This window comes from Strongylocentrotus purpuratus, unplaced genomic scaffold, assembly GCF_000002235.5.
Source record: "Strongylocentrotus purpuratus isolate Spur 01 unplaced genomic scaffold, Spur_5.0 spur5_scaffold_6, whole genome shotgun sequence".
Taxonomy (NCBI): Eukaryota; Metazoa; Echinodermata; class Echinoidea; order Camarodonta; family Strongylocentrotidae; genus Strongylocentrotus; species Strongylocentrotus purpuratus.
The window spans coordinates 7,809,346-7,836,460 of record NW_022145612.1 but is presented as its reverse complement, the minus strand read 5'-3'; the positions used below and the strand labels follow the sequence as shown (position 1 = coordinate 7,836,460).

At 39.0% G+C, this 27,115-nt stretch overlaps 2 protein-coding genes across 2 annotated transcripts; both read right to left on the bottom strand.

Annotated features, from left to right (window-relative positions):
• Positions 1–204: 204 nt before the first annotated feature.
• Positions 205–7,129, bottom strand: LOC115930014. The gene is made up of 5 exons (XM_031000332.1): positions 6,857–7,129; positions 4,759–4,861; positions 4,119–4,213; positions 2,620–3,579; positions 205–624 (listed from the first exon to the last, which is right to left on the bottom strand). The coding sequence occupies exons 4-5, from the start codon at positions 3,439–3,441 to the stop codon at positions 295–297; spliced, it is 1,152 nt and encodes a 383-aa protein (XP_030856192.1). The 5' UTR covers positions 3,442–3,579; positions 4,119–4,213; positions 4,759–4,861; positions 6,857–7,129; the 3' UTR covers positions 205–294.
• A 10,448-nt stretch (positions 7,130–17,577) lies between these two features.
• Positions 17,578–24,009, bottom strand: LOC100890415. Its single transcript, XM_030972829.1, has 2 exons — positions 23,830–24,009; positions 17,578–22,614 (listed from the first exon to the last, which is right to left on the bottom strand). Exons 1-2 carry the CDS (start codon positions 24,007–24,009, stop codon positions 17,578–17,580), a joined length of 5,217 nt encoding a protein of 1,738 aa, XP_030828689.1.
• Positions 24,010–27,115: the final 3,106 nt, after the last annotated feature.

Sequence of the window (27,115 nt, the reverse complement as noted above, 5' to 3'; positions counted from 1 at the left end):
ATGAAGTACCACTGTGGAGCAGAGAAATAACTGTTATGTAACAATTAGATGGAAATTTATAGAAATTCGAAGACAAGTAAAAAAAAAAAAAAAAATCACAATTTCAGACATGTAATTGTTCAAATTCAATAAAATGTCTTTTCAACAGAAATTTCAAAGCATACAATTGGTAAATCCTTACATTAGCAATAACTGAGTGAAAATTTAGCCCCCCCCCCCCCCCCCCCCGGGCTATTGAGGGTTAAGATATATTTTGCTTCAGGGGTTTCAGCTTAATTTCCTGAATGCATATATTTAAAGCAACACAGTAATCTCCTGCTTCAGATGGATGTACAATTCTAAGGCATCCTGGACTTCCATTGGTTGATCAAGGTTGTCTCTTTTCATAATATACACACACAAGTCATATACATCTTTGTCGCATGGTACGGTAGATCGGAATACAGCATCACTTATGCATGCAGCCAGATCGTCATCATCAACATTGGTGCAAAGCTGATCTTCAGTACCCCAGATTTGTGGAGTATGATACATCATCATTGGATGGCCACTTGGTACATGGAGATTCACAGAGGGTCGGATACGGTGATTGTTCCATATATCAGCCATCTTGTCTAGCTCTGTCTGTAAAATAATTTGTGAAACAATACTACCATGGTGAAATTACTGTGTGCAACGAATCTGATAAATACAACTTTAAGTTATTAGTAATCCAATTACGGCAATATAGAACTACTTGATTAAGAACCTGATATATTAAGGCCATATTCTTGGTCTAAGTCCTCTGCAGTTAATTGTATTGTGCACTCACAATATATTGTACGGTACACATATGCTACTGAAATGCCCCAATTTTATGCCCTAAAAATTCTGATGCATGTAACTTTCAGATTAATTACATGGCAAATTTTCATATTTTTGTTCCAGAGCCCACAAATGTTGACAATAAGTGACAATACTTCACCTTTTCAATTCCATTGAATCATGCTTAGTCTTTTATCCCAAACCTTCAAATGTGACACCGGGCTGCCTCAGAGGAGCGGCTGCCATGTGAGGAATGTAATTCGCATGGATAAGAGTTCTTTGCATATCCAGCTTTTGTGGCAAGTAAACTGTTCCAAAGCATTACATTATTCAACATGCCTTTACATAGTTAAGTCAGATTTAGATGTAGTTCCAAAGCACATTTTGAGGTCTGAACTCCTTGGATCTTTAGTTCCAGTGAACCCCCATTTTTGGTGAGCCCCCTAATTTTGCCTCTGCTGTACTTGTGGCACATATACCTACATGTACATGTACCAGCATGTGGGGTGAATGCCCCCAACCCTCATAAAATAAAATATATTGTAAATGTAATAAGAAACACAATTTTTTCAATGACTAGATTCCAAGTTCTGTCACAAAGATGCATGGTAACCAGTGCTTTTCTAAATCATTAAGAAGAGTGAAATGCCTGGCCAGAAAAATTAATTATCATTTGGGCATCACTAGTAAAGTAAGACATCATTTGGGCATCAAAAAACATCATTTTGGTACGGTAAGCAATAGGCACCATTTGGTCATCAGGAGGCATCAATGGTCATCAGAATAGGCACCATCAGAAACTGGCATCACAGTCATCATTCAGGCATCACGGCATTATTTGTTCAGAAGAAGGCATCATTAGTCATCACTGTGAAAGTTTCTAGGACAAGGCTTTATGATGCCTCCAAAAATTTAAGTTTTAGTCACTAAAAAAGCCTTAGAGAGGAAGCCTTTTTGATAGCACAACTATGAACAGGTTATGAATGGAAGTTTATCTGACTTGACTCAGGACGTGTACATATACAAACAACATCATGGGGGGGGGCTGGAGCAACCACGCCCTTTCTGATCTCGGCCGTGGATCGATGCAACATTTTCCACCAATGTACAGTCTGATGCAAACTACAAGACCGTATAATAAATTTTTCAAAAACTCTATTTTTAACTAATTATGCAAATTTATGCAGAAAATCATATTTTGCCATCTAAATCAATTTAAAAAGGTTGAACATTCCTTATGACATGTGTAACAATTTTCTTAACAAAAAAAAATGCAGTAGCAAAATATTTCTTTGTCAAATAATGTATTGTTTAATGAATATCTTATGTATTTCTTTGTTTTTGCAACCTTTTGTTTTATTTGTTTATATTTTGTATAATTCTACTTAAGAAACTTTGATAATTCAGAACAATTTACATGTATTTGTCAGTCAGGGTCAAATGTTACATTGTATGGGTCGGAGCAGGTCAGGAGAAAAAAAAAACCTAAATGATTTACATGTATGACCATTTTCCTGATATCATTTCTCTAATGCCAATTTGATGACTTCTGATGCCAATGATGACTTATGATGCCTGATGCCAAATGATGGCTCCTGATGTCTGTATGATGTCTGATGCCAAATTATGCCTTTTGATAACTGTTTGATGCCTATTTGGCCTATTTGCCATTAAATCTAATGTTATTTAGAACTATTATTTCAAGGGTTTCAAGGGTTCCAATTGCTGCCTTTTTGATGACTCTGATGCCACCATTGCATCAATGACTTGTAAATCAGTCATCATGATGACTGTTCTTTCTGGTAGGGTGCTCACCTGTAGAATGCTCATGAAACAGAACTGAACAAGATTCTTGTCTAGAAAGTCTCCAGTGAAGTCCCCTCTGTCTGACAGCCTTCTGAAGGTCTCAATCCAAAAATGTGTACATTCCTTCCGCAAAAATGCCCACCAGTATTCAATCCTTTGATTGCTAGTGCTTGATCCTTCGATGTACACTCTTCGTTCTAAGTCATAATTATGATGAAAGAAGTTTTGAAAGGCACAAATGTGTCCATTTTCGGTGCCACGATCAGCACGAACTTTGCAAGGGAAGCCACCACATTCCATAACAGTTTCCAAGAAGTATCCTCCTACTAATTTTGGATCATTGTTTGTATTATACACATTCAACCACATTACTTTTCGTGAATAGCCATCTATGCATCCACTGATGCATAATCCAAACGGCTTTAGTTTATCATATCCATCAACGTGCCACACATGATTTGGTCCTTTAGCAAAGTAAGAACGTCTGGTTAGTCGTCTAGCTGTTCTGGCTGCTACGCCTTCTGGATCCAGATACTTTAAAATGACACGAACATCCTCCTTTCTCACATGCATACCATTCTGTCTGCATTTAGCATGCATCATGCGGTATCCGTGCAACTGACCTGACCCTTGAAGCTCATGCTCAATAAACTGTACCACATCAGCTAAGTTAGTGTAATGTCGGCGACGAAAGTTATTCAGAGCTAATATCCTCTTGAGATGTCTTTCACTAAGTTCTATGCCATGTTCTTGTGCTAAGATATAAATGATTTCCTTATAGGACATTCCCAGGTTAAAGTACAAACTGATCAAATGATCACGGCCAGCCATTGACTGTGTTCAGTGGAATGCTGACGCTGATGCTAATGCTGATCTTGGCTTTGATTAGTTCTAAGCTTTCCCACCAAGTCAACCGACTATTGGAAATCAATCTGATGTCGATGTGCCAGAGCATATGTATGAAGGAACCTAGAAAGATAAAAAATAACAAAATATTATAACAATATAACAATAATGCTATTAGTAAAATAATAACATTTTAGTCATACTCATAATAATCATAATAATAACTAGAAATATCACTGAAGGTGATTAATACCCCCGCCCCGCGCAGTTATTCATTGCGTCACAGTATGTTTTGTTTTTCAGTTTTTGGAATAATATGCCGTTACCATGGCAACACACATTCTGTCACTGTCCCAAAATGTGTCCTACACATCTACACTTCAAAGCAAACATGTGTGCCAAGTTTAATTTGAAAATGCATTTTCCCCTCAATTGTTGGCATAATATGTCGTTACCATGGCAACACATTTTCCCCCATTCTTAAAAAAGTTTCTTGCCCATCTACACCTCAAGGCCAACATGTAAAAAAATTGATAAATCTGTTCCCTTTTCCATTTAGCCCCCACCCCTGATCCTAATGAACCCACCCCTGATGAAGGTGACAATAGCTAATCTTGAGCCTTCTGTTCATTGAGCTTCAAATCAATCCCAGAAAGTCATACCTGAATGAGATTAGCTGGGTGGTCAATGCTGTGCTGGAGGCTAGGGTGTGTATGCATGGGTCACAGCTGCAGAAAACACCCTACAAAAATTGTGCCTAAAAAGAGAATTTAAGAAAAAGTCAGTAAGTGACCTGTGCAATTAATACCCATATCAGGGCTGCACAAGAATTAGGTCATAAGTTTCAAGAATAAGGTTATGTGCCAACTAATGCCCAGAAAATTGGATTGTTTAGGTCTATCCTAAAGGTACGCTACAGCTCTAAGAGTCTATCAGTTCAGTACGTACCATCTACAGGTCCTTTGGATTCAAAATTACTGAGTCTGTACTCTAATAAGTAATCAATAGTCTGTCCATCATCAAAGGTGTTCAAGTCTAAGATTGAGAAGAGCCACCTACGATTCAACTATCTATTCTTTGCGCCCTCTCTTATCTGCTGCAATCATATACCAACTGGTCCAGCATCGTATACATCCAGATCCAGAAATCGTTACAAGTGTTTTCAAAACTTTTTCCTAGAACTTACATTCCATTACCCCTCATCTTGCTGCCTATTCTTCTATCTAATTTAATTTCTTATTTCAATTCAGTTTCTTTTTTTAACACTTACACTGAATAGGATTATAAGAGGAATTATCTTACTTGGAAACTCTGGATAGAACCCTTGTCCTTGTCCTTCAATTGGTGAGCTGAGCCTGAGGGATATTTCTTCTCAAATGCTGCCTCAGTGTTGCCGAAGAACACGCTGAAGACAGAAAACAAAGAAGCAGTGATGATTAGTGAGGCAATTTTTTTGTTACCAAAATCATTAGCTATTCTTTTTTGGAAGATGGGAGATGAGTATGTGGTCCATGCATGGATGGACCATATACATACATGTATGATATAGGGTCTAGAGTCTACTCCCAACTAACTTATATAGATGTAGATCCTACACATGTATTAACACTTATGTATGACATTAGTTTAAGTTTGTCGATGTTTTAGCCAGGCATTAAGTTACTGAAGAAATACAATGAATACAAAATTAAAATATTGAAAACACAATCAATAATAATAATAATCCACTTTTTTATAGTGCTTAAGAGTAAGACATTAATAATGTATCTAAGCAGTTTACAGATTATTATTACCCCGTCCCCGGTCATCGGATTCAATCAGGATTGCCCGCACACAATGTATGCACATTCTCCACTCCCTGGGGGAGTATTCCAGCCATGCATGCAGTCTAGGTCTAGTCCTTATTTATAATATTTCAAAACTTATTGATTTTCTACACTTGTAGTTACTAGTACAATAAACCACCCCTGCAGGCATGGGGCTCACTACGTTAGCCCCATGGTGTATACCTATCTAAAACGCACAGGCAACAGTGTTTTTCCCCCCAAAGAACTGGTTAAATAAACTTTTCATGCACACTGGTTTTTGTTTATTAATCTTACTTTGCATTTGTCAAGTAACTATTTCAGCAACATTTAAACATTAAAATATTGTAAATTTACTGAGAAAAAAAAAATAAAAAAATAATTTTATCAAATAGCTCAACATGTTAGCAATGAAAGTTAATATGAAGACAGTAAATTTATTAAATAAATAAATCCTCTATTTTTAGTGCTTCAACATACTCAACAGTGTTGCACTGATGTTTTTTTTATTAGCCTCTAGATACGTAAATGTAAACATTTTGACAAAATCCCAGTTACTGTTAATGTTATTACATGGCTAGAACTTAGAAGTGTAAGGACTAAGGGTGACAATAAACCTACTAGTAAACTGGTACCTAGCAAATAATTTGAACAACATAGTCATAGAATCTATACTGTGGCGGAATCAAGGGGGGGGGGGAATCGGCCATGGCCCTCCCCTTCTCCTTTTTGTTTGCTTGTCAAGGAATATTTTGGGTAGATCTAGACTAGATCTAAACAGACACTTGAAAAAGCTAAGGATAATTTTTTCCACTTTTTTCGCTGGTCAGCGAATTTTTCTGGTGCCTGATGAGGCCCTGAGGCTGAGCAGACTTCGGCCTAGACAGGAATAACCATCTTTCTGGGGGCATTCTTTTGACAAAATGACAGAGCTCAGAGGCATTTAGAGAAGCCAGATATGCAATCTCAGCGGATCCAACCGTCAACGCCAAATAGAGGCTGATATTTCGGTCCAACTTCGGCCCTCCCTTTTAAAAAAATCCTGGATCCGCCGCGCGGCTGAAATAGATCGAGATCTATACTAAGACTAAGTTGCGGTGTATTGCATATTGCATAGTTGAATCTAGATCTAGACTCTACACACTAGACATCAATAGCCGTGGAATATGAGGTTTTTTTTTTTTTACAATTCTGACATTTGCTTGCTTTTTCCTCGTATATCTAGACTAGACCTAGAGTCTAGTCTAGATCTATACATACGAAAATTCCACACTTCTACTGCAATGCGAGCACGTAAAAAAGTAACGTCTAGATCTAGTTTACTTTGTCTCTAGCTTGCAAAATGACCACAGCCTTCCCAGCAGGCCAAGCCCAAGGCCAGGGTCCCAGACCCAGACCGCGGAGAGCCTGAAGCGTCGGGCCCCAGAACAGGGCGCTTCCGATGGGGACTGCAGTCTGCTAATTGAGCAGTCTTAAAATTAACGTTACACAGATCTAGAACTGATCGCGAAAAAGAGCAAATCTGTTAAATTAGCTGTTTGTTCACTTTTACATTGAATGACCCGGCCATAAATAAGTAAAAAAAGTGAACTAACCTTCAATCCTCGCGATTGCAACCGGCAACTTCTGGTTGAATTCAGTCGATCTACCGTAGACGTAACTTAATAGTAGTACATACGTACAAGGCCTGGCATGGCATGGCCGCCTGGCTATATACGCTATTACTGCATTAAGCAGCGAGCGCGCGCAGTCTAGTCTAGCCTCGCGGGTATTATGTTGTTAACCCGTGGACTACTGAATTCTCTCACTCCCATAGGCTTAATACAGGGACCACCCGGTTCCAGTATGCAATGGACTTATACGAGATACTATCTCATTAAAACGAGATAACTATCTCATTAAAACGAGATACTATGTCGTTTTAACGAGATACTATCTCATTAAAACGAGATACTATGTCGTTTTAACGAGATACTATCTCATTAAAACGAGATAACTATCTCGTTTTAACGAGATACTATGTCGTTTTAACGAGATACTATCTCATTAAAACGAGATACTATGTCGTTTTAACGAGATACTATCTCATTAAAACGAGATAACTATCTCGTTTTAACGAGATAAAAATATTTTTACCATGTCCCTTCCCGGGCTCCGTACTTTAGAGAGGCTTCAAATGAAACATGTAATTAAGTACTTTGGCTTGTGTAATGGCCATCGAAGAGAAATAAATAAATTGATTGTCAACCCCAAAATTGCTAAAAAAAATTATAGGTCTAACTGTTAGATCTAGTCTATTATATAGTCTATATTTGTTTTTGTTTTTTGGGGGGAATCTGAATAAGGAAATACCACATGTCTATTACTTGTATGCCTAATTAAGATTATGAATTCACTATGAATGAAGGGATTTAAAAAGGGTCCTGGGTACATCTATGACTGTGTGTCAAAAAACCCTACTCACTTAATAATAATATGTCCCTACCGGTATTCATTTAGATCTATGTTAGATCAAGGCCTACTAGGTCTATAGTCAGTAGGGGCGCTGGTCCGAGAATAAGGATCGTCTTCATAAACAAGGATCGTCTTCTTTAACACTGACCGATGCGTCCTCAAAAATAAGGACCGTCTGCATTTTTGCAGACGTTTCATATTTTTGATCGGCGCATTGGCAATGCAAAAAACGGATTCTGCAATGATTTTCTTGATGCAATTTACATTGACTTTGTACAGAGACCTTCACATTATGAGCAATAAATCCTTGGGAAGACGGACAACCCATAAAAGTAGACGACAACTAGAGTTATTTTCCCCTGGGGAATCCATTTTTGGCATCGCCAGCGGGCCGTTCTGTAACATGAAACCCCCAGAGCGCCGATGAAAAAAAACGTTCTCGAAAATGCAGACAGCCCTTATTTTTGAGGACACATTTTGTCTTCATTTATGAGGATATCCTTGTTTATGGGGACGATCCTCATTCTCGGACCAGCGCCCCTACTGATAGTAGACCTATACCTTAGTTCAATCCTGCTTTAATCTGATCATACTAGACTAGGCTATACAGGAGCTAAGTAATAAAACTACCGTAATTGTTCAATGTTATTTTGTAGTGATGGCCAAAACAAGTTTTGACAAGGTCAGCAGGGCCAGGGCCAGGGCCTTTTCATCTAATTTTCTAAGGACTTTATTTGCATAAGAATACATGTAGCAGAAACTAGCGGAACCTTCAAAGTCAAGTGCCCAGGAGTTTCGGCTCATAATGATCGCGAGTATCCGATGGATTACGGACAAACAGCAAAATCAGGACATTGTAAATGATTACTGTCGTCGAGCTCTTACCGTAATGAGGACCACATTTTTGCAGCCAGTTTGATGTTGCTTTACAAAACTTTCAACTTGTCTGGTTGTATGTTCAAAATTGTTGGGAGGTGGGAAATCCTCAAAGAAAATACCAAAGAAATGCCTCGATGTTTGCGACATCATCTCACTCTCAGCTCCCCAGCTCAGCTCGATGAGATGTGATGCGTAGTATAAATTAAGGCTCTTGTATATTTAAAAATGTATATTTACAAAATCATTCATTTTGACCCGTTAATAACAGATTGAATCGAAGATCTTACGTGTGATTCGTCATCTTTTACAGGGTGCAGTCTACTAGAACTTTGAATATTTACATATTACCAACCTCATAGGAAGTAAAAAAAAAAAAGACCCAAGTTGGGCCTAATTACGCATGTTGTATTCACTGATGATAAACAAGTTATAGGCCTAGTAGATCTAGAGTCTACATCAATTATCTTACACCATTAGATGATATTTGTAAAAAATAAGAAGTTTAGAATATACAAGTTACTTTTATCATACTGCTAAATGGTTACCGATCAACAAGGATACATTTACATGTAGAGTCTATTTAAATAAAAATGATATTATATTATTTCTCCCCCCCCCCCAAAAAAAACCTTTGGCATGAATCAAGACTAACTACATTCACGCGTCCAGTTCGTGAAACTCGATTTGTCTCTAAAACATTTTGTTTGGCAGTAACATTTCTTCAGCAGTCAATGCGTTATAGGCCTAGCGCATGATCTGAGCACATGCAGACAAACGGAGCAATACATTCTGCTGGCCGAAATCATATTTTGACGATATTACATTACAAAAAACACCTCTCGTGTGATCTTGATTGACCTGGGGACGGCCAGATTCATTTCAGAGGCCCGTGATCGGACGTGTGTGTGATCTTCACCAGATAGCGACTGAGCTGTTCTGGCTTCTGCAAGGGCAAGGTTCGGCTTGCAAAGACTTAATTGAATCGGCTGAACAGACATCAATTCATTGAAGTTCAGGGAAAATGTTGGTATCAAGAAGTCTGAGAAGGTATTTATTGTCAATTTTGTGTGTTGTGAGCATTATTTTTATTGGTCAATGGTGCAATATGTCAACATGGTCAACAAAAAATAGATAGCGAAAGGGTAAAGTTAGATCTAGACCTAGATTCAAGTTCAAGTTCAAGTTCAGTTCAAGTTCAAGTTCATCTAGGCCTATCCCTAGATTCTAGGCCTAGAACTATTTCATTATGATTAAAAATAAAAGACATTAATTTAAGCCCAACTAAGGTGAAACTGACTGACAGTTAAAATAACAAGTTTCCTTGACCTTTTGAGCTTTGTTTGGGTGAAATTGTGACTGTGAGTGTGCCTTTAATTATTATGATTAAACATAGATCTAGTCAATAGATTTTCACCCAGGGGGGGGGGGGGGTAACTACTCAGATTTAGTTTGGACGGGTGTATGCCGCTCAAGCCTCAAAACCCCTATCCATCATTAGGCGATATTTAGGGGCATTTTTCTTGGAAAAAAGACCCATTTTTCACAATTTTTCTGTCTCTTTCGTTCGTTAGCCTCTGATTTGGGTAAGGTCGGCTCCTTACCCAAATCAGAGGCTAACAAACTCTCTAGCAAACACCAGAAAGTTTCGGAAATTTTGAAAAAACAGACCAACTCTTAATAGTACTTTTTTTTAAGTGGGACCCTTGTTGAGGGATTTTTTGTGAAAAAGTGATCTGTTAGACTTAGAGCGGCACACCCTGTATGTCCTAGTATGTGAGTATCCCTCGTCACTCGGCCTATTAATATGATTGTAGGCCTAGGCTAGATCTGTTATTTCTTTGTCATTGTGTCACATCCAATTTGCTTCCTCAAAGTGGCACTATTTATTAGAATTCCTCACGTTTCCAAAGTTTACAACATATCAAGGTAGACTCGACGGGCAAGCTGAATTCAACGGGCATGATGGTAACCCTCTCGGTGTGGATGGCACACATATTATTATTCATAAATCATATTCATAATGGACCAGAGGTAGTGAGAAAAATTAATATTAAAATCTCAAAAATCAATATTTTATGAAAATTGCCAATTTTTTCAGGACAATAGTGTTTATAGTCCTCTGTATAATCAACTTAGATGTACTTAGGGACTTTAATGCTCCTATTTAGAAGCATTTTTCATTCATGGTCATCACAAAAATATACTGCAACAGAAATAGATTGCTTTCTGCACAAAAATTATCATTCATGTGTTTCAAGGTAAAACAATCCTGGATTAGAGGACATTTATGCAAGAAAATCAATAATCAGTGGTGCACAAGCCTATCAAACTTCTGTTCTAGGGGTTAACATTCTGAGTTTGTGAATTAAATAAATAAAAAAATAAAAAATCAGAAAAAGAAAATGCTGAATCAATCGCCTCATTGCACGAGCACCTTCCATTGACTGTGTCTGTTCAAGAAGACTCCTATTCATGAGTATCTGATTAAATCAAAGATCTGTTTGCATTTAAGTTTTATAACCTTTGAGCTAACAGGGGTGTACAGTAAGTCCTATACCTCAAGATAAAATTAAGTATACTGCTTGCTCAAATAATGTGCGGTGCCAACGTTTGGACATTTGTTCGTGCATAATTGCATATTGTCCATGCGTACCTGCATAATTCGTCCTTGTTTTCACGAAGTGACGGTAGTGAGGAAAATCGTAACGCAAAGTAAATGCAATTTTTGTTCACTACCGTCACTTCGTGAAAACAGCGACGAATTGTGTAATTGTGAACTGTCTGATGTTTGCATGTAGTGATATAATACCATTTGTCATAATGTACAACAGGGCTGCCAACCTTTGGAAAGAGTTTGGAGTGAGACATTGCGAGGGAGCGAAGCGACCAAGCCCGAGGGCGCGAAGCGCCCGAGGGGGGGGGGGGATGGTGTGGAAGGGGGGGGGGTGTCCCCCCTTCCACGGTAGGGAGCTTTTACAATTTTGCAATTGAAATGGTGCAATCTGGTGCATACTTTAACCCTGATTCCACAAATACATAATGCAGGATTCAAATAGGTTAATTGATTTCATGAAGTACACTGACCTTGAAAAAATACAAACTTCCACATTTGTAAGTGCATTATTCACAGACACAGTCACACTCTCAACACACTCTTTTTGGAAACAAATTAAATCAAAATTTCGTTCACAATAGAATATACAGAACATAGTTAATAAAACTGCCATATCGATTATAGACAAGCACCCTTCCAAAATCATTCTTACTCTCGTATAAACGATCGAAACCATGAATTTCAATATTTCAAGACAAGAGTTTAAACTCACCTGTACCGGCAGAAGCCTGAAGACTTTATCCGATCGCAAACACTGAGCCACCCGGGCCGGGCCGGGCTGGGGGCCGAGCGAGATGTACAGCGATGACAGGCCATGGCATCGACACTCGCTTGTCGTGTCGATGTCTCGCACAAAAACCCCGCTTCATAGTAAAGTGACGACGTCACTCACACACGCAGGATAAGCCAATCGCAATTCACTATCTTGTCTTTGCGCGGCAAACCGAAACCAATTTGCATTGATGGTTTAGCTTTGCGCATGAGTGGTTAAAAAGATGTTGAAACTTTCGGCAGGGATATTGAATATCCGATTTAATAGACCTTTTTTTTTAGTTTCTATTTTCGGGGTTCAGCGTGAGAGTTCCTATGATCAGCGTGAGAGCTTGAGAATTGGGTGAATTGCGTGAGACTCACGCAGATTGCGTGAGAGTTGGCAGCCCTGATGTACAAGCAGCATGCCATCTGATACCAGTCTAGACTGTATGGTTTCAATTTGTGTGGGAAGAAAAGATAAAAAGTAAACATCTGCATGAATCAATTATGGATTTGAAGAAGAGGTGAGAAATCTAATAACATTTATGTCAGCTTTTTTTTGGAGCCTAGACGGTATTATGCATACTAATGATTCTATACATATCATCAGTTAGAGATCCCATCTAATGTCAAGGGAAGCCTAATAGTGGAACAGTTAAAAAACTAAAAGGACAGTGTTTCTTTTTCATATGAGTTTCAGACATTGACTGATTTCATTGTTCCATTTAAATGTAACCTGTTGAAAACAGTTGAATGCTAGGCTTGAGATGATTATATTGTGTACGTGTTGTACACAAATTATATTTTATTCAACAGGTTAATTTAAGATACACAACATTTACATTCATTATAAATATACATTGCAAATTCATAAATCCCTTACTGAAATTTGCCCTTGGTATGTATTGAGTTTTACATGTGCTTAGCTTGTGTAACTATATAAATTTCTATCAGATTAGCTGATTAGCATACATGTAGGCTGTAGCTGGTGTAGGCTCCAAGAGTGAGAGAGAGTGATAGCGGATCTCTTGTTGTGAAAGGTAAAAGGTCACAGTGGTTTATGTGTCCTAGCCCAACTTATTCAGTCTGTCATCATTACTGGGTTCATGGAATTTTTTTGCAGATCGTGAGCACAGCCCTACGTCATGTACACATTTTCAAAATATGATAAATGAAGCACAGAGGCAGTTCTTTCTTTATACAGGGGACCAATTACCAAAGAATATTGTGCTGTGTTTAAAATTGAAGGCCTACTTTTTTCATTAGACGTTGTAAAAACTACAGTATATTTTCGTATAAAAGAGAATAAGAGACTTTGCAGTTAAAATACATTTATGCGAGTGCATAGACTCAAATCTCGTCTATGAATGAAATTTCCATGTGGGCTTCAATGTAAAGTAACTTTCACCCCTGGGCTCCGTAATCCGTAACCGTAACATGTAAATATTTCAAAATATATTCATTTATCAGGCCTGATAATTATCCGATTTATATCGGTTTCCTGATTTTGTCCTAATTTTTTTTTTTTCCCGATTGTACCCCTTTTTTCCCAATTTTTCCCAATTTTCTTAATCAAAAGAGGGGAATGTTAGATGCCATTTTTTTTTCCTGAAACTTTTTTGTTTGTTTATTGTTGAGAAAAAGAAAAAAAAGTCCTCACTAGCCCCTGACTTAATCTTCATAGGATGGGGGATATGGGAGATTTTTTGTCTTTTCACAATATGCAAATGATCTTTATCTCTTTTTCTGGTGTTGATTGGTTCCCTTCAGTTTAAGAGCAACTCTTGTTACCCTATTCTTTGTATGCACAGAATATCACTGCAGCGTGTATCAGTCATCCTTGGACAAATGAGGATGTCGTCGACTGCAGGTGCAGAGGAAGATGCTCTCTTTGAGAAGATAAACTCAACCGGCATCATCACACTGAACAGACCGAAGGCCCTCAATGCCCTCGACTTTTCTATGGTCAAGAAAATAACACCAAAGCTAAAAGTAAGTCACATCAAGTATCTTGAAGACCACTATTTATTACCCCCCCCCCCCCCCCAAGACTATCGTGTAAAAGTCATTTGTATGTCCTTTGCAAATGTTATGTAGACTAAATCCTGTACAAAAAGATTACCGGTAAAGAACAACAGTTGAGTGTTTATTTGCTATGCAGTAAATTCAAGGGAGAGAAAACAGTTACAGTGATGACGACAGATCATTTCACGGTAATGCTGTGCTGCACGGCCGATGGCAGAAAGCTCCCTCCCAACATTATATTCAAGCGGAAGACAATGCCGAAGGTGACGTTCCCAAAAGGCGACATCGTCAGGGTGCAGGCAAAAGGCTGGTTTGATGAGGAGATCACCAAGGACTGGGTAAAGACGGTCTGGGTTCGACGAGATGACAGCACTTCAAGAAAGCGGAGTCTTCAGGTTCTGGATGCCTTTTGGTGCCAAAAGTCGGAGCCAACGAAGATCCTCCTGCAGCACCACAACACAGACATCGCCATCATCCCTGGGCAATGATATCGTTGCTGCAACCAGTTGATTTCTCCATCAACAAGCCTTTCAAGAGCGGCCTGCAGCAGCGGTAGACGTCTTGCATGATGGAGGGGGAGAAGACGGATACCAAGGACACGCAAGGAAGATCTGCCGACCATCTGCGAATGGATCTCAGACGTGTGGGACTCGATCCCAACCGAGGTGGTAAAGCGCTCCTTCCTCAAGACCAGTATCTCCAACAGCCTCGACAGGACTGAGGACGGCCTCAAAGACCTCGATGAAAGCGACGATGGCAAAGACGAGGACGAGGTATCGTCGGATGGAGAGCTACGGGAAATCGTCCTATAAAAAAGATTTCTTTAGGTTTTAAATATCTGTATAAACGCAAACAGCCCTTTTCAGGTCCTCATATGACCAAGAAAGATACCAAAATAAACATTTTTGTTTATTGTCCTTTCATTTCTAATTTTTATGCCTCCGCTACAAAGTAGCCGGAGGCATTATGTTTTCTGGTTGTCCGTCCGTCCGTCCGTCCGTCCGTCCGTCCGTCCGTCCGTCCGTACGTCTGTACGTACGTCTGTACGTACGTCCCGTTCTCGTGATCGCATTATCTCAAGAACCAATTGATGGATTACCGCCAAACTTGGGTCATGTATGTATCTTGCAAAGCCAATGAACTGATTAGATTTTGGGGTCACGAGGTCAAAGGTCAAAGTTCACAGGACTTATTATGTATGCAAAAATAGTTCGTGATCGCATTATCTCAAGAAGTGATTGATGGATTGCCGCCAAACTTAGGTCATGTATGTATCTTGCAGAGACAATGAACTGATTAGATTTTGGGGTCACGAGGTCAAAGGTCAAAGTTCACAGGGCTTATTATGTATGCAAAAATAGTTTGTGATCGCATTATCTCAAGAACTTATTGATGGATTACCGCCAAACTTAAGTCATGTATGTATCTTGCAGAGCCAATGAACTGATTAGATTTTGGGGTCACAAGGTCAAAGGTCAGAGTTCACAGGGCTTATTATGTATGCAAAAATAGCTCGTGATCGCATAATCTCAAGAACCAATCGATCAATTACCGCCACACCTAAGTCATGTATATATCTTGCAAAGCCAATGAACTGATTAGAGTTTGGGGTCACGAGGTCAAAGGTCGAAGTTCACAGGGCTTATTATGTATGCAAAAAAAGCTTGTGATCGCATTATCTCAAGAACCAATTGATCGATTACCCCCAAACTTTAATCATGTATGTAGCTTGCAGAGCCAATGTCATGAACTGATTTGATTTTGGGGTCACGAGGTCAAAGTTCACAGGGCTTATTATGTTTGCAAAAATAGCTTGTGATCACGTTAAAGAACCGATTGATGAAAATAATTTGCTTTTAATAGATGCAGAAAAAACAAAAGATATAACAGAGCAAAAATAGAGTAAAATCGAATAACTAATTAGGAAGTTATGACATTTTTGCAATGAAGTATGAAAAACTATGGAACTTAGAAAGTCACTACACAAATTGCCAATTTGGTTATCAGTTTGTGACGTCATTCCCTCACTATTTATCAAATGCTTTATATATCTTTATCCCATTAATTTCCTTTTAAAAAAAGCTTGATTTCCCTATGCCTCTCCCAGGTTATATGATTTGTATCATATAGCGTACATGACATTTGACAAAAACTGTTATGAACTTTGAAGAACTGTTACTATTTTCTGAATATGGTATACCGGTATTCATAATCATTGATTTTTACATTAATAGATTATCAAAATTCACATTTTTCATGATTTAACTGAAAAAATTAGTCTATATTAGTGCGTCCATACAAAAGCATATTACTATCAATATAACTTGTATGCTGGTGTGAGGAAATTAGATTTTTAGGGGGGAAATTGGAAATTTATATTAACAATATAAAGAACACACTTGGTGGATAGTGAGACAATAACATCAACGACTCATGAGTGAGTTGCCAATTTGTCTTGTGATTTTTAAAGTTTTTTATGTCATTAAATATTCATAACTTTAATATTAGTTATTTGATTTTGCTCAATCTTTTTTTTTAATTGGTTTTTAATTGTCTGATTTTTCTGCTTCTATTGAAAGCAAGTTATTTTAAAGTGGACTTGCCCTTTAAGTGCTGGCTGACATGTTTTTGTTCTAATATTGAATCATAATGTTTCATTTGTGTCATCAGAGGCACCTCATACAAATGTTTTTACTCTTTAAAATCTTAACCGGAGAGCCCTCATAGAACTTGTATTGACATGCACACATAACCCCGAGGTAAAAGTATGTACCTTGGGTATGGTATGTGCCATTATAGAGGAGAGATCACTCTTTTAATTGATACATATAGATATTCTGTTTTGCTTCTACCATTAGGTATAGACATCCAGACCTCTTACCACACAGACCTTCTTTATGTAATGGGGAATTTGGCACTGAGAGGGTTATAGACTTACCAATTTGACTTCAGAAACTGGCACAAATCCAGATGACATCACTGTAATTTGTTTGAGTACACATGGTCCAGTAGTGAGCATCTAATGTGTGTTGGTTCCTAGTTGACATCCTGGTGGAAACTGCTCCGTTGCATCTTCTATTGTACGGCATGGCTATGCTTTGAGTGAAGAGGCTGATTGGAGATCGCTAACTGTAAAGGCTGGAAATAAGGTCAATGGTCACATTAATAATTCTGTAAATTGTCTACTTTCACAATAAATCAAGACATATTTGTATAACATGGAATGTGTTGGAATTTGTTGAGGAGAAAGGTGAGCTATAAAGTGAGCTTACATTTTTTTGCACCAAAAACTTATTAAAATGAGAATATTTTTTTAATCAGACGAATTGAATTGTTTATATGGTCTTTTTCTTAATATCTCAAGAAATAATAGCTAAAATCTTTGTCTATTAGTAACAGACCTGGGTTTGAAAACGTTGATTTTGATAGGCTGTTAAGCCCTAGTTGTTACCATGGTAATTGCCATTGACCGCAAAGTTACCATCAATGGTAAGTTTTATGTAACAGACCCAGTTGTATTGTTTAAGTGAATATTAAATATATTTGCATAACATACATTTTAAAGAGATCATAGATAGATTTACCATTTGTTCAAAAACTGGCAAGAATCCAGATAACATCATGATCACTGTAATGTGTTGCACTCTGCCAGATGTTGGTAGGGGTATTGGAGTAGACATGGTCCAGTAGTGAGCCACTGATGTGAGTTGGTTTCTTGACATCCTGGTGGAAACTGCAACATTGCATTTGCCGTTGTACTGCGTGGCTGTGCTTGGATGTGAGGAGATTGATGTTGAAATCACCAACTATAAATGCTGGCAGGTGGGTTGCATTAGCTAATTCCAAGAGATGACAGAAGGCTTTTGTGAATTGATTCATACTTGACTTGGGATTTCTGTAGACATTCACCAAGAGAAATGGAGGGTGGGTCAGGGGCTTGATGATTGCACTTTGGATCTCCAGTTGAGGCATGTAACATTCCATCGCATGCAGATTGTATGTTGAAGATGATCTGATGAACATACACAGCCCTCCTCCAGGATTTGATGAAAATCTGTCTTTCCTCAGCTGATCAAAGTTTTGAAGATGAAAGTTGCTTTGTCTGTGTTTTGAAGTTAGCCATGTTTCTGAGATAGAAATTGCAATGCAGTTTTCAAAGCCAGGCATCTTTTTCAAGTCTTCATGATGGGCAGGTAGTGACCTGACGTTTTGAACTGCTATTAGCACAGGTTGGCTCTTGTCTGTGAGTGCTGCAGAGATGTCATCATATGTTGTTTGTAACAGCATATCTGTGCGCATTCGTTCCATTTCAGCCTTCACTGCAGTACTTGCTCTGATTTTGCTTTCATGCAGATCCAAGAGATGGAGACCTGAGCGTTTTGGGACTCTGCTTAGAGCCACATAACATTGACCATCTGCGAATCTGCTCTTCATTGAAACAACTATATCTGCTACCGTGAGTCCTTGGACTTTGTGAATGGTAGTTGCCCAACAGAGTCGCAGGGGGAACTGGCACCTTGTTACTTCCAAGCCTTGTTTCTTTGCAGAGATTGAGAACTTAACATCAATTCGCTGGATTGGTACTGCTGTAGTGTGTTGTGATGTGCCATAGTGAATTGACAATCGCAATGCTGAACCAACTGTAGGGTTATCAAACTGGATCAGGACTGCCTTTGGATTGCTTGCTGGTGGATTGCATTCAACAAAATCGACAACTGTCCCAAGTGCACCATTAACAAGTCCGTCTGTGACATCCATATTTCTGGTGAGCATCACTCTAGAACCAACTTTTAATTCCAAGACATGTGGCAATCCACCTGTGAATCTAGCATCTGTACTTGTGACATGACTCTTCAGACAACTAGGCTTTTTGTCTACCGCTATACATCTTCTGATTGGACCTTCTACCTTGCTTAGTTTCTCTGTGTTGTATTCATTGACTCTTGCATTTGTAGCAAATACATGCAGTGCATCTGAAGGATAGTTGTCATCGCTCGGTGATATGATGCATTGTTCTAGGGTAGTCATGTCTTCCTGTGTTTGCTCTCCTACTCTGATTCTGTTCAGAAGTTCTGCAAAGGCTCTGTCATCTTTTTGCCTCATGATTTCATCCAGCTCAGCAAACTGGAAGTTGTCTTGCCAAAGGGAGCCAGCCAATCTTGCAAATAAATCTGCAGCATCTTCAAACACAAATTTCTGACAAACTGGTGCAAGCTGGTATAGATCTCCAAATGCCAGAACGGATATGCCACCAAAGATTTTGTTGACGCCTTTAATTTCTCGAAGGCGCTGGTCCACAGTCATAAGAAGATCGCAACCTACCATGGATACCTCATCTATGATTAAGATATCCAAATCAGCAAGTTTGCAGCGTAGGGTATTCCTCTTTTGATCACTCAGTTTTTTGTAGACTTTGGTCTGACCCAGTGGTAGGAGAAATGTTGAGTGCAGGGTGCTTGCTTGGATGTTGAATGCTGCAGTACCAGTTGGTGCAGTCAGTAGCACTCTCACTGCTTCTGGATTACTTCCTTCATGTTTCAACGTACGAATAGCCATCTGGTAAATGGTAGATATGAGATGTGATTTGCCTGTTCCTGCACCTCCTGTTACACAAAGCTGCACTGGCTGTAGATCAACGTGTGTCTTGCGGCTTTTCACCAAATCCACACACCAGTTATTGATGTATGAAAACACTTTGTACTGCCCAGTGTTTAGAGTTAGTACACTGTTCCTGTATTGTTCATCAGAAAGGTAGTTCGGCCTGTGTTCAATGGCTAGTGGAATGGTAGTACCAATACATGACTCCTGAACGTCAGTAACTGTCTGATCGGAACTTGGTTGGAGAAAACTATGATCGGGGTGGTCTTGAGGAGGATCTGTCTGGGATTCTGCATTTTCCTGCTGGGCTGCTGTATCGAGAGTATCCCAGGCATGTTCTGGTGGTCCTAATTGTTCATGCTCTTCAATAGCATGCTCGATTATTTCAGTGAACGACTCCAGACTGGATCGCTTTGACAAGATGTCTTGGGAGATGGAGTGATAATGCTCAGCATACGTCCCATGGCCATTCTTTAGATCAAATTCTTCTCTTCTCCATGGATGGTAGAGCATTAGCATGTGGTGACAGTATTTTTCTTCCTCTTGTGTTTCATTGAACTTGTGGTATCTGATAATGCGTGGCTTCTTGCGTTTTATCATGTAGCCCTTGCCATCCATTAACTTGATAGGTGTTGCCTTTGCTGCACTCGATTCAAGAAGATCAGGGTGAAATTCTGCTGATTCTTGTGGTTCTTCCTGTACCGTATTGTACGAAGAAACATACCAACTGACAAATTCTGCAAGAGTCATCTGCTCCAGAATCAATGGCCGATGTGCATATTTTTGAGGCATGGTTTGGGCATACACATCCTCACTTTCTTCATCGAGATTCTCTAAAATACTTTTGGGTTTCAAGAAGACAACTCTGTTTTCTGGAAGATCTGTTTGGATGAAAACTGTCTGGAAAGTGGAACGATGAAGTGGCAGACCAAGCACTCTGTAAACAGCTTCTTGTGCACTGACTTCTCTGGCATTAAGAAAACAGGATGCTACTTCCTTCATTCTGTGCTTGATGTCTGAGTCCTTATAGGATTTGCTTACTTCTTTCAGCGCCTGTCCCATTTCTCGTTCATCCTTTGTCACATAGGAAATGATGTAGTGAATGCAGGCATATGGATTGCAGACAAATTGAAGATCCATATTGGCCTGCCATGCTTTCAAGACGACTGGGTTGTATGAATTGATATTGACTTCATGAGGTTGTCTTCTGTATACGATGGATTTTCCTTTCAAGTTGACACCAAGAGCTTTGTTGTAGTCAATTTCGGAAATGTTCACCTGATGAAGTAATTCTTGCACTGTGCTTTTGTCACTGCATTCTCCTTCTAACGCATCTTTTACTTTGTTCAGTATCTCTGTTGAAGATTTGACAATTCTTTGTTTCTCTTTTGGATCCTCATCAGAAGGTGTGTCTGCCACCACTGTCTTAGAAGCCATGGGCCTTGGGTAATGAAATCTACAGCTCTTCCCAGTTTTGCGGCATGATGCAGAGTGTGAGTGCCTTTGCAGAGTAGAAACTAGAGTATGCATCAGCTCATCATCATCATCAGAAGGAAGTTCACAGGTGACATACTGATCAATGAACTCTGTCACATTCTCCTCGGTGTCATCATGTCGTGGTGCTTGATCTATCCACAGCACACAGTGAGCATGAGGGGAACCTCTCTGTTGGAATTCAATGCGATACATGTAGTTTTTCACCTTGCCAAGTGGATTCACGTCAGACAGAATAACATCTCTGAACAAACATTGTAGTCTGTGGTCAAAATGCCTTGCTGCTGTTACTGGATTGGATCCAAGAAGCTTGCATTTGTCTTCCCATGACATGTTGGTGATATCATCATCTGACAATCGCTGTCCCTGCTGAAGAGCAATGGCTTGGAGTGTGTCTGTCCATCTGAGGTCTGCTGCAGAAAGGGTAAGGAACCAAGTGAAAAGTCCTAGCTGTTTCACTCCAGCCAGTATCTTGAACATGACACTTTGCCAGTATGGAGGTGAGCCTCGGACAGTTTGCAGCATGTTGTAGGCCTTATCATTGAAGATGATTCTATTCAGTCTTTGAGGATCTTTAATTAGTCCAGCTGTTACCCTTTCTCCATCATCTGTGTTGATTCTTGCCTTGCGTAGAGCAACAGAAATGTTGTCCATTACTTGTTTGTACTCTGTGATGAACTGTGCGAAGAAGAGATATTCTACATTTCTAGCGAATCTTGAATCCTTGTTCAAAAGTCTTGCGTTGAAATACTTTTTGGCAGATAGTTTAGTGCATCTGTTGACTTGAAACCCAAACTGTCCAGTTGGAAATAATGTAGGAAATGCTTGCTCCTCGCAGTGTTCATCCATCATGATAGATATTGGTTTTCTCCCCTCTCCAGGTGCGATGCTGTAGATGCTGTCTGAGCTCATTGTAGGATCAGTGGGTTGCACACAGGTGTCATATTTGATCCCTCGCAGACGATCTCTGGGATCAGTTTCCTCCTCGTCCATGTCTATTTCTTCATTTTGATTTTTGTCATCATTTTCTCCTGCTGGTCTTGACCTTCCCTCGTCAAGATCTCTGATTTCCGTATCACCAATGTTCTTGTCCGTCACTGCTTCTGTAAGTTCCTTCCATATCTCAGGATCTTCATTTAGACATTGTTCCTCCCATTCACTATTTTCCACTGTTGCTAAGTAGAATTTGTTGATTGTTTTTAATTTTCCAAGAGCAGCTTGAACCATTCCTGGACGAATGTTCTGGTAAGCCACATGACTCTTGTACTGGATTTTTCGTTTCAACTTGAGTGGAATGATACCAGCCTGTGAAGGAGTCCGAGGGAGACTTTTACAGACCTTTTCTGCAATCACAGGGACATTTACAACAGCACCCTTTATTCCGGCTTGTTTTCCTCTCGGAAGTGCCAGTATCTTCATGAATGGATATCGTTGAGCTAGGAGTCTTGCCTCAAGCTCTGTGAGATCTTTTAGTTCATCTGGTACATCAGCCACTTCAAGTTTATTGGACACACACTGTGGAGGTACCTTCTCTTTCTTTAAGTAGTTATTACAAGTCTTGCATATCCATTCAAGTCCAGCGAAACTTGTGTACTTAGTTGTGCATTTTTCCAGGAAGTTAATACTAGCCTTGTATGAACTTTGTCGGAAACTGAAGACTGATTGCCTGTACATTTGTCTATGGCAGCTTGTACACACATACACTGGAGCTTCATTCTTGTGCATCAGAAAAGTGGAGACTATTTTCTCTATTGTTGAGGGATGACGTGCTTGTTTCTTTCGAATATTGTCATTTACTTGAAGTGTTCGTTTCTCATGACGAGTTGTCCTTTTTCGAACAGATTGTTTTCTTAGTCTATCTGCCTCAATTTGCACTTCTTTCACCTCATCCGGCAAAGATCTTCGGTGAAGAAGTTTTTTCCTCCTCTCTTTTTCATCATTCTGTTGTTTTACTTCATTTGATTGGTTATTGCGTAGAGATGCTTTCCGTTTCCTTTCTTTCTCAGCTTCCATTTCCTTTACCCCGGCAGGAGTTTCCATCCTTTTTTTGTTGCGTAGAGATGCTTTCCGTTTCCTTTCTTTCTCAGCTTCCATTTCCTTTACCCCGGCAGGAGTTTCCATTATTAGTTTTTTGCGTAGAGATGCCTTCCGTTTCCTTTCTCTCTCAGCTTCCATTTCCTTTACCCCGGCAGGAGTTTCCATCCTTTTTTTGTTGCGTAGAGATGCTTTCCGTTTCCTTTCTTTCTCAGCTACCATTTCCTTTACCCCGGCAGGAGTTTCCATCCTTTTTTTGTTGCGTAGAGATGCTTTCCGTTTCCTTTCTTTCTCAGCTTCCATTTCCTTTACCCCGGCAGGAGTTTCCATCCTTTTTTTGTTGCGTAGAGATGCTTTCCGTTTCCTTTCTTTCTCAGCTTCCATTTCCTTTACCCCGGCAGGAGTTTCCATCCTTTTTTTGTTGCGTAGAGATGCTTTCCGTTTCCTTTCTTTCTCAGCTTCCATTTCCTTTACCCCGGCAGGAGTTTCCATCCTTTTTTTGTTGCGTAGAGATGCTTTCCGTTTCCTTTCTTTCTCAGCCTCTCTTTCCTTTACCCCGGCAGGAGTTTTCGTTCTCATTTTCTTGCGTAGAGATGCTATCCGTTTCCTTTCTTTCTCTGCCTCTCTTTCCTTTACCCCAGCAGGAGTTTCCATTATTAGTTTTTTGCGTAGAGATGCCTTCTGTTTCCTTTCTTTCTCAGCTTTTCTTTCCTTTACCCCAGCAGGACTTTCCGTTCTTATTTTGTTGCGTAGAGATGCTATCCGTTTCCTTTCTTTCTCAGCTTCTCTTTCCTTTACCCCAGCAGGAGTTTTCGTTCTTTTTTTCTTGCGTAGAGCTGCTATCCGTTTCCTTTCTTTCTCAGCCTCTCTTTCCTTTACCCCAGCAGGAGTTTCCATTATTAGTTTTTTGCGTAGAGATGCCTTCTGTTTCCTTTCTTTCTCAGCTTTTCTTTCCTTTACCCCAGCAGGACTTTCCGTTCTTATTTTGTTGCGTAGAGATGCTATCCGTTTCCTTTCTTTCTCAGTTTCTTCTTGTTTTTGAACAGCAGTTTTCCTTGATCTCAAAGTCAGCATTCGCCCTCTTTCTTTACCTTTTGTCATTGTTTTTGCTTCCTCAGATAGCTTTATGCGATAGAAAGCCTTTCGTAGCTTTTCCTTTTCCTTAGTCTTGATTTTCTTCTTCTTTGCTGTCTTCAAGGGACCCTTTTTGGTAGATTGTGTTTGCTTTTGCTGGACTGTTTTTTTTTCTTCTTGTGATTTGAAGGTTTCCTGTTTGTTTGATTGATCACAAAAATAGTCGAACAGGGTGTTCTTTGAACATGAGGGCTTTGATGGCAAACATGAAGATACAATCGCTGGAGTCACTTCAAACATATCCTGTGCTAGACCAATACTTGCTGCCAACTCATGTGTGTGTCTCACCACTTCCTCAATTCTTGAAAATGAAAGGACAACTGCAGAGCCATTTGAATGTCTTAACCCTTCATCATCTCTGCTGTGGCTGTCAAAGAAGAAGTATTTCTCTCCAGCATGTAGTAGTCCGATTGTAGAACATGGTGTCTTTGAGCCAATGGTGATGAACAGACATGGATGTTTCACAGAACCTTGTAGTATTGCATCAGAGAGACAGTATTGTCCATTATCTGGAAATGACTCTGTGTGAACTAAATTTCCAGCGAGTGGATCTGCTATTCTTACTTTGTAAGTAACATTGTGAAGTCTAACATATTCTGGTAGCTCGTTGATCATGAAGTAGATTTCACTTGATTTCCTTTTCATAATTTCATTTTGGTAAGTATTTGCACCCCTATGAAGAATACAGTTCACATCACTTTTACTCCAAGTTGTTGGATTAGTGTCTTGAGCAGTCACTAGAAATTGAAGTACATTGCATGTACATTGTCGCCCTGCTGCAACTCCAAAAATGATATGTCCTTGGTGGTAGTCTGCTTTGGTGACAAGAGTCTTTGATGAACCTCCTACAATCCTTGAACTTTGCATCCGTTGTCTTATTAGTGCAGCACGCTGCTTTGCACTCTGTTTCTTGACTTTCATTGTGGATTCTGGGAAAAAAAAGTAGATAAAATAATATAATTTAATATTCTGTTTTTTATATAGCGCCCAATACATTGATCCAACAATGTGCCTAAGTGCTTTACAGATATATTATTACCCCGGTCATCGGATTCAGGCTTACCCGCACACAATGTATGCACATTTTCCACTCCCTGGGGAGTATTCCAGCCAGTCGCCATTTTACAAGCGCACACTTGCTCATCCAACCACATGAACTTTTGCATCCTACCGGGTACCCATTTAACACCTGGGTGGAGAGTTACAAGTTTAGGTAAATATCTTGCCAAAGAATATTAGTGCCATGTCTCGATTCAAACCCTCGACCTTCGCATCTTCAGTCAAGCGCCTTAAACCACTCGACCACGACACTCCTAATCCTAATAAGTCACTTAGGAGATCATAATTGATATCATTCATGTTATAATGAACAAGATTGCAATCTTATCAGGGAAGCAAATTTAATTCAATTAAATTTGTTCTACATTGACTATTATGCCAATTTAGAGGGGCTCTATATGGGTATTTTGGAGCTAGATTGCCCATTTCTTAACTGAATCCTATGCTTAAATGTACAGTTTCATGCATAATGACAACATACTACACTATATACAATCCAGCGATGGAAGAACATTAGTTAGACACAAGAATATAGTGGAGTAATGAGCAAACTCCTCACTTAACCACAAAATTTCTCATCTGGTTCTTTGTCATGTACAAATAATTACAAAAGTTATCCAATAATTAAAATAGGTTCACTGTAAACATTTACCTAAATGTCATGTTGCTTGATATTTCAACTGGTGGTTTCCACAAGTCATGCCACTGATGATAGACCTTTCATGGATTCTTCTCAGTGGTCCTGCATGATAAATATAAAAAAACATCACCACATTTGAAATATATCATATTCAATAGTGTTTTCACTCTCTCAATACAAGGGCTATATTTGTATGCAACTTGTATTAAGAGAGAGAGTTGAAGTGAATTCAGGACTATGTGGTTGGGATAAATATCACTTTTTTGCATGTGTTTTGTTGCATTTTGCATCAGTGTAAATCCATTCCACATTGTCTAGAATTCACCCCAAAAAATGATCCTTTAGCCATATTGCTGTCATAACGATTTCATTTTTAATAAGAGATTAAAGGAAACACTTCGATAATGTCCATGATTTGAAACTTATTTTAAACCCTTGATCTGAATTTTTTTGTTTTTTTTGTTAATGTTTTCTTTTTTTTCCCTTCAATTTTTGTGTTTTATCTAGAGTCAACAAATGACACTTCATCATTTATGACAGCAATATGTTACCGGCACCACGGCGAGGACGCGGATCATGTATTTAGACTAAACACAGCAGAAATATGTCCAAAACCTGTTCCACAATGGATTTGACTTTTGTTTATAATTATATGACGCACATAGAGCATTTTGCAAACAAGCCTTGTGTAAAGTTCATTACTCATGGTTAATACGAGTTATCAAGCAAGCACCCTGTCAAGTTGTATTAATGGACGGTTCTGCTGTGTTTAATCTAAATCGGTGCCATTTTTTTTGTTTTTTTTTTTGATGTTGTTTATTAACATTGTAAAACATGAACATAATAAAAGACATAATTTTAAACATTGATATACATGATCATAGAAGATTGATGTACATGAACATAGAAGATTGATATACATAGTGTGTAGTTAATTGTCTAGAGTGAACAAAGTATACAACGATCATATAATGCAATTATATGATATTAGTATGTGCCATTTTCATGTGTGTTACTATTGAAAGGGCCTAATCAAGGCTTTAAAAAATATATAACCTTGAATATCATATTTTGGAATTTTTGTTCTTGCTCTTCATAAGCCATACATTTGCATAATTTGTCATTGATAAATATAATACTTATAAAATCAACTACTATACCACTTGTCAA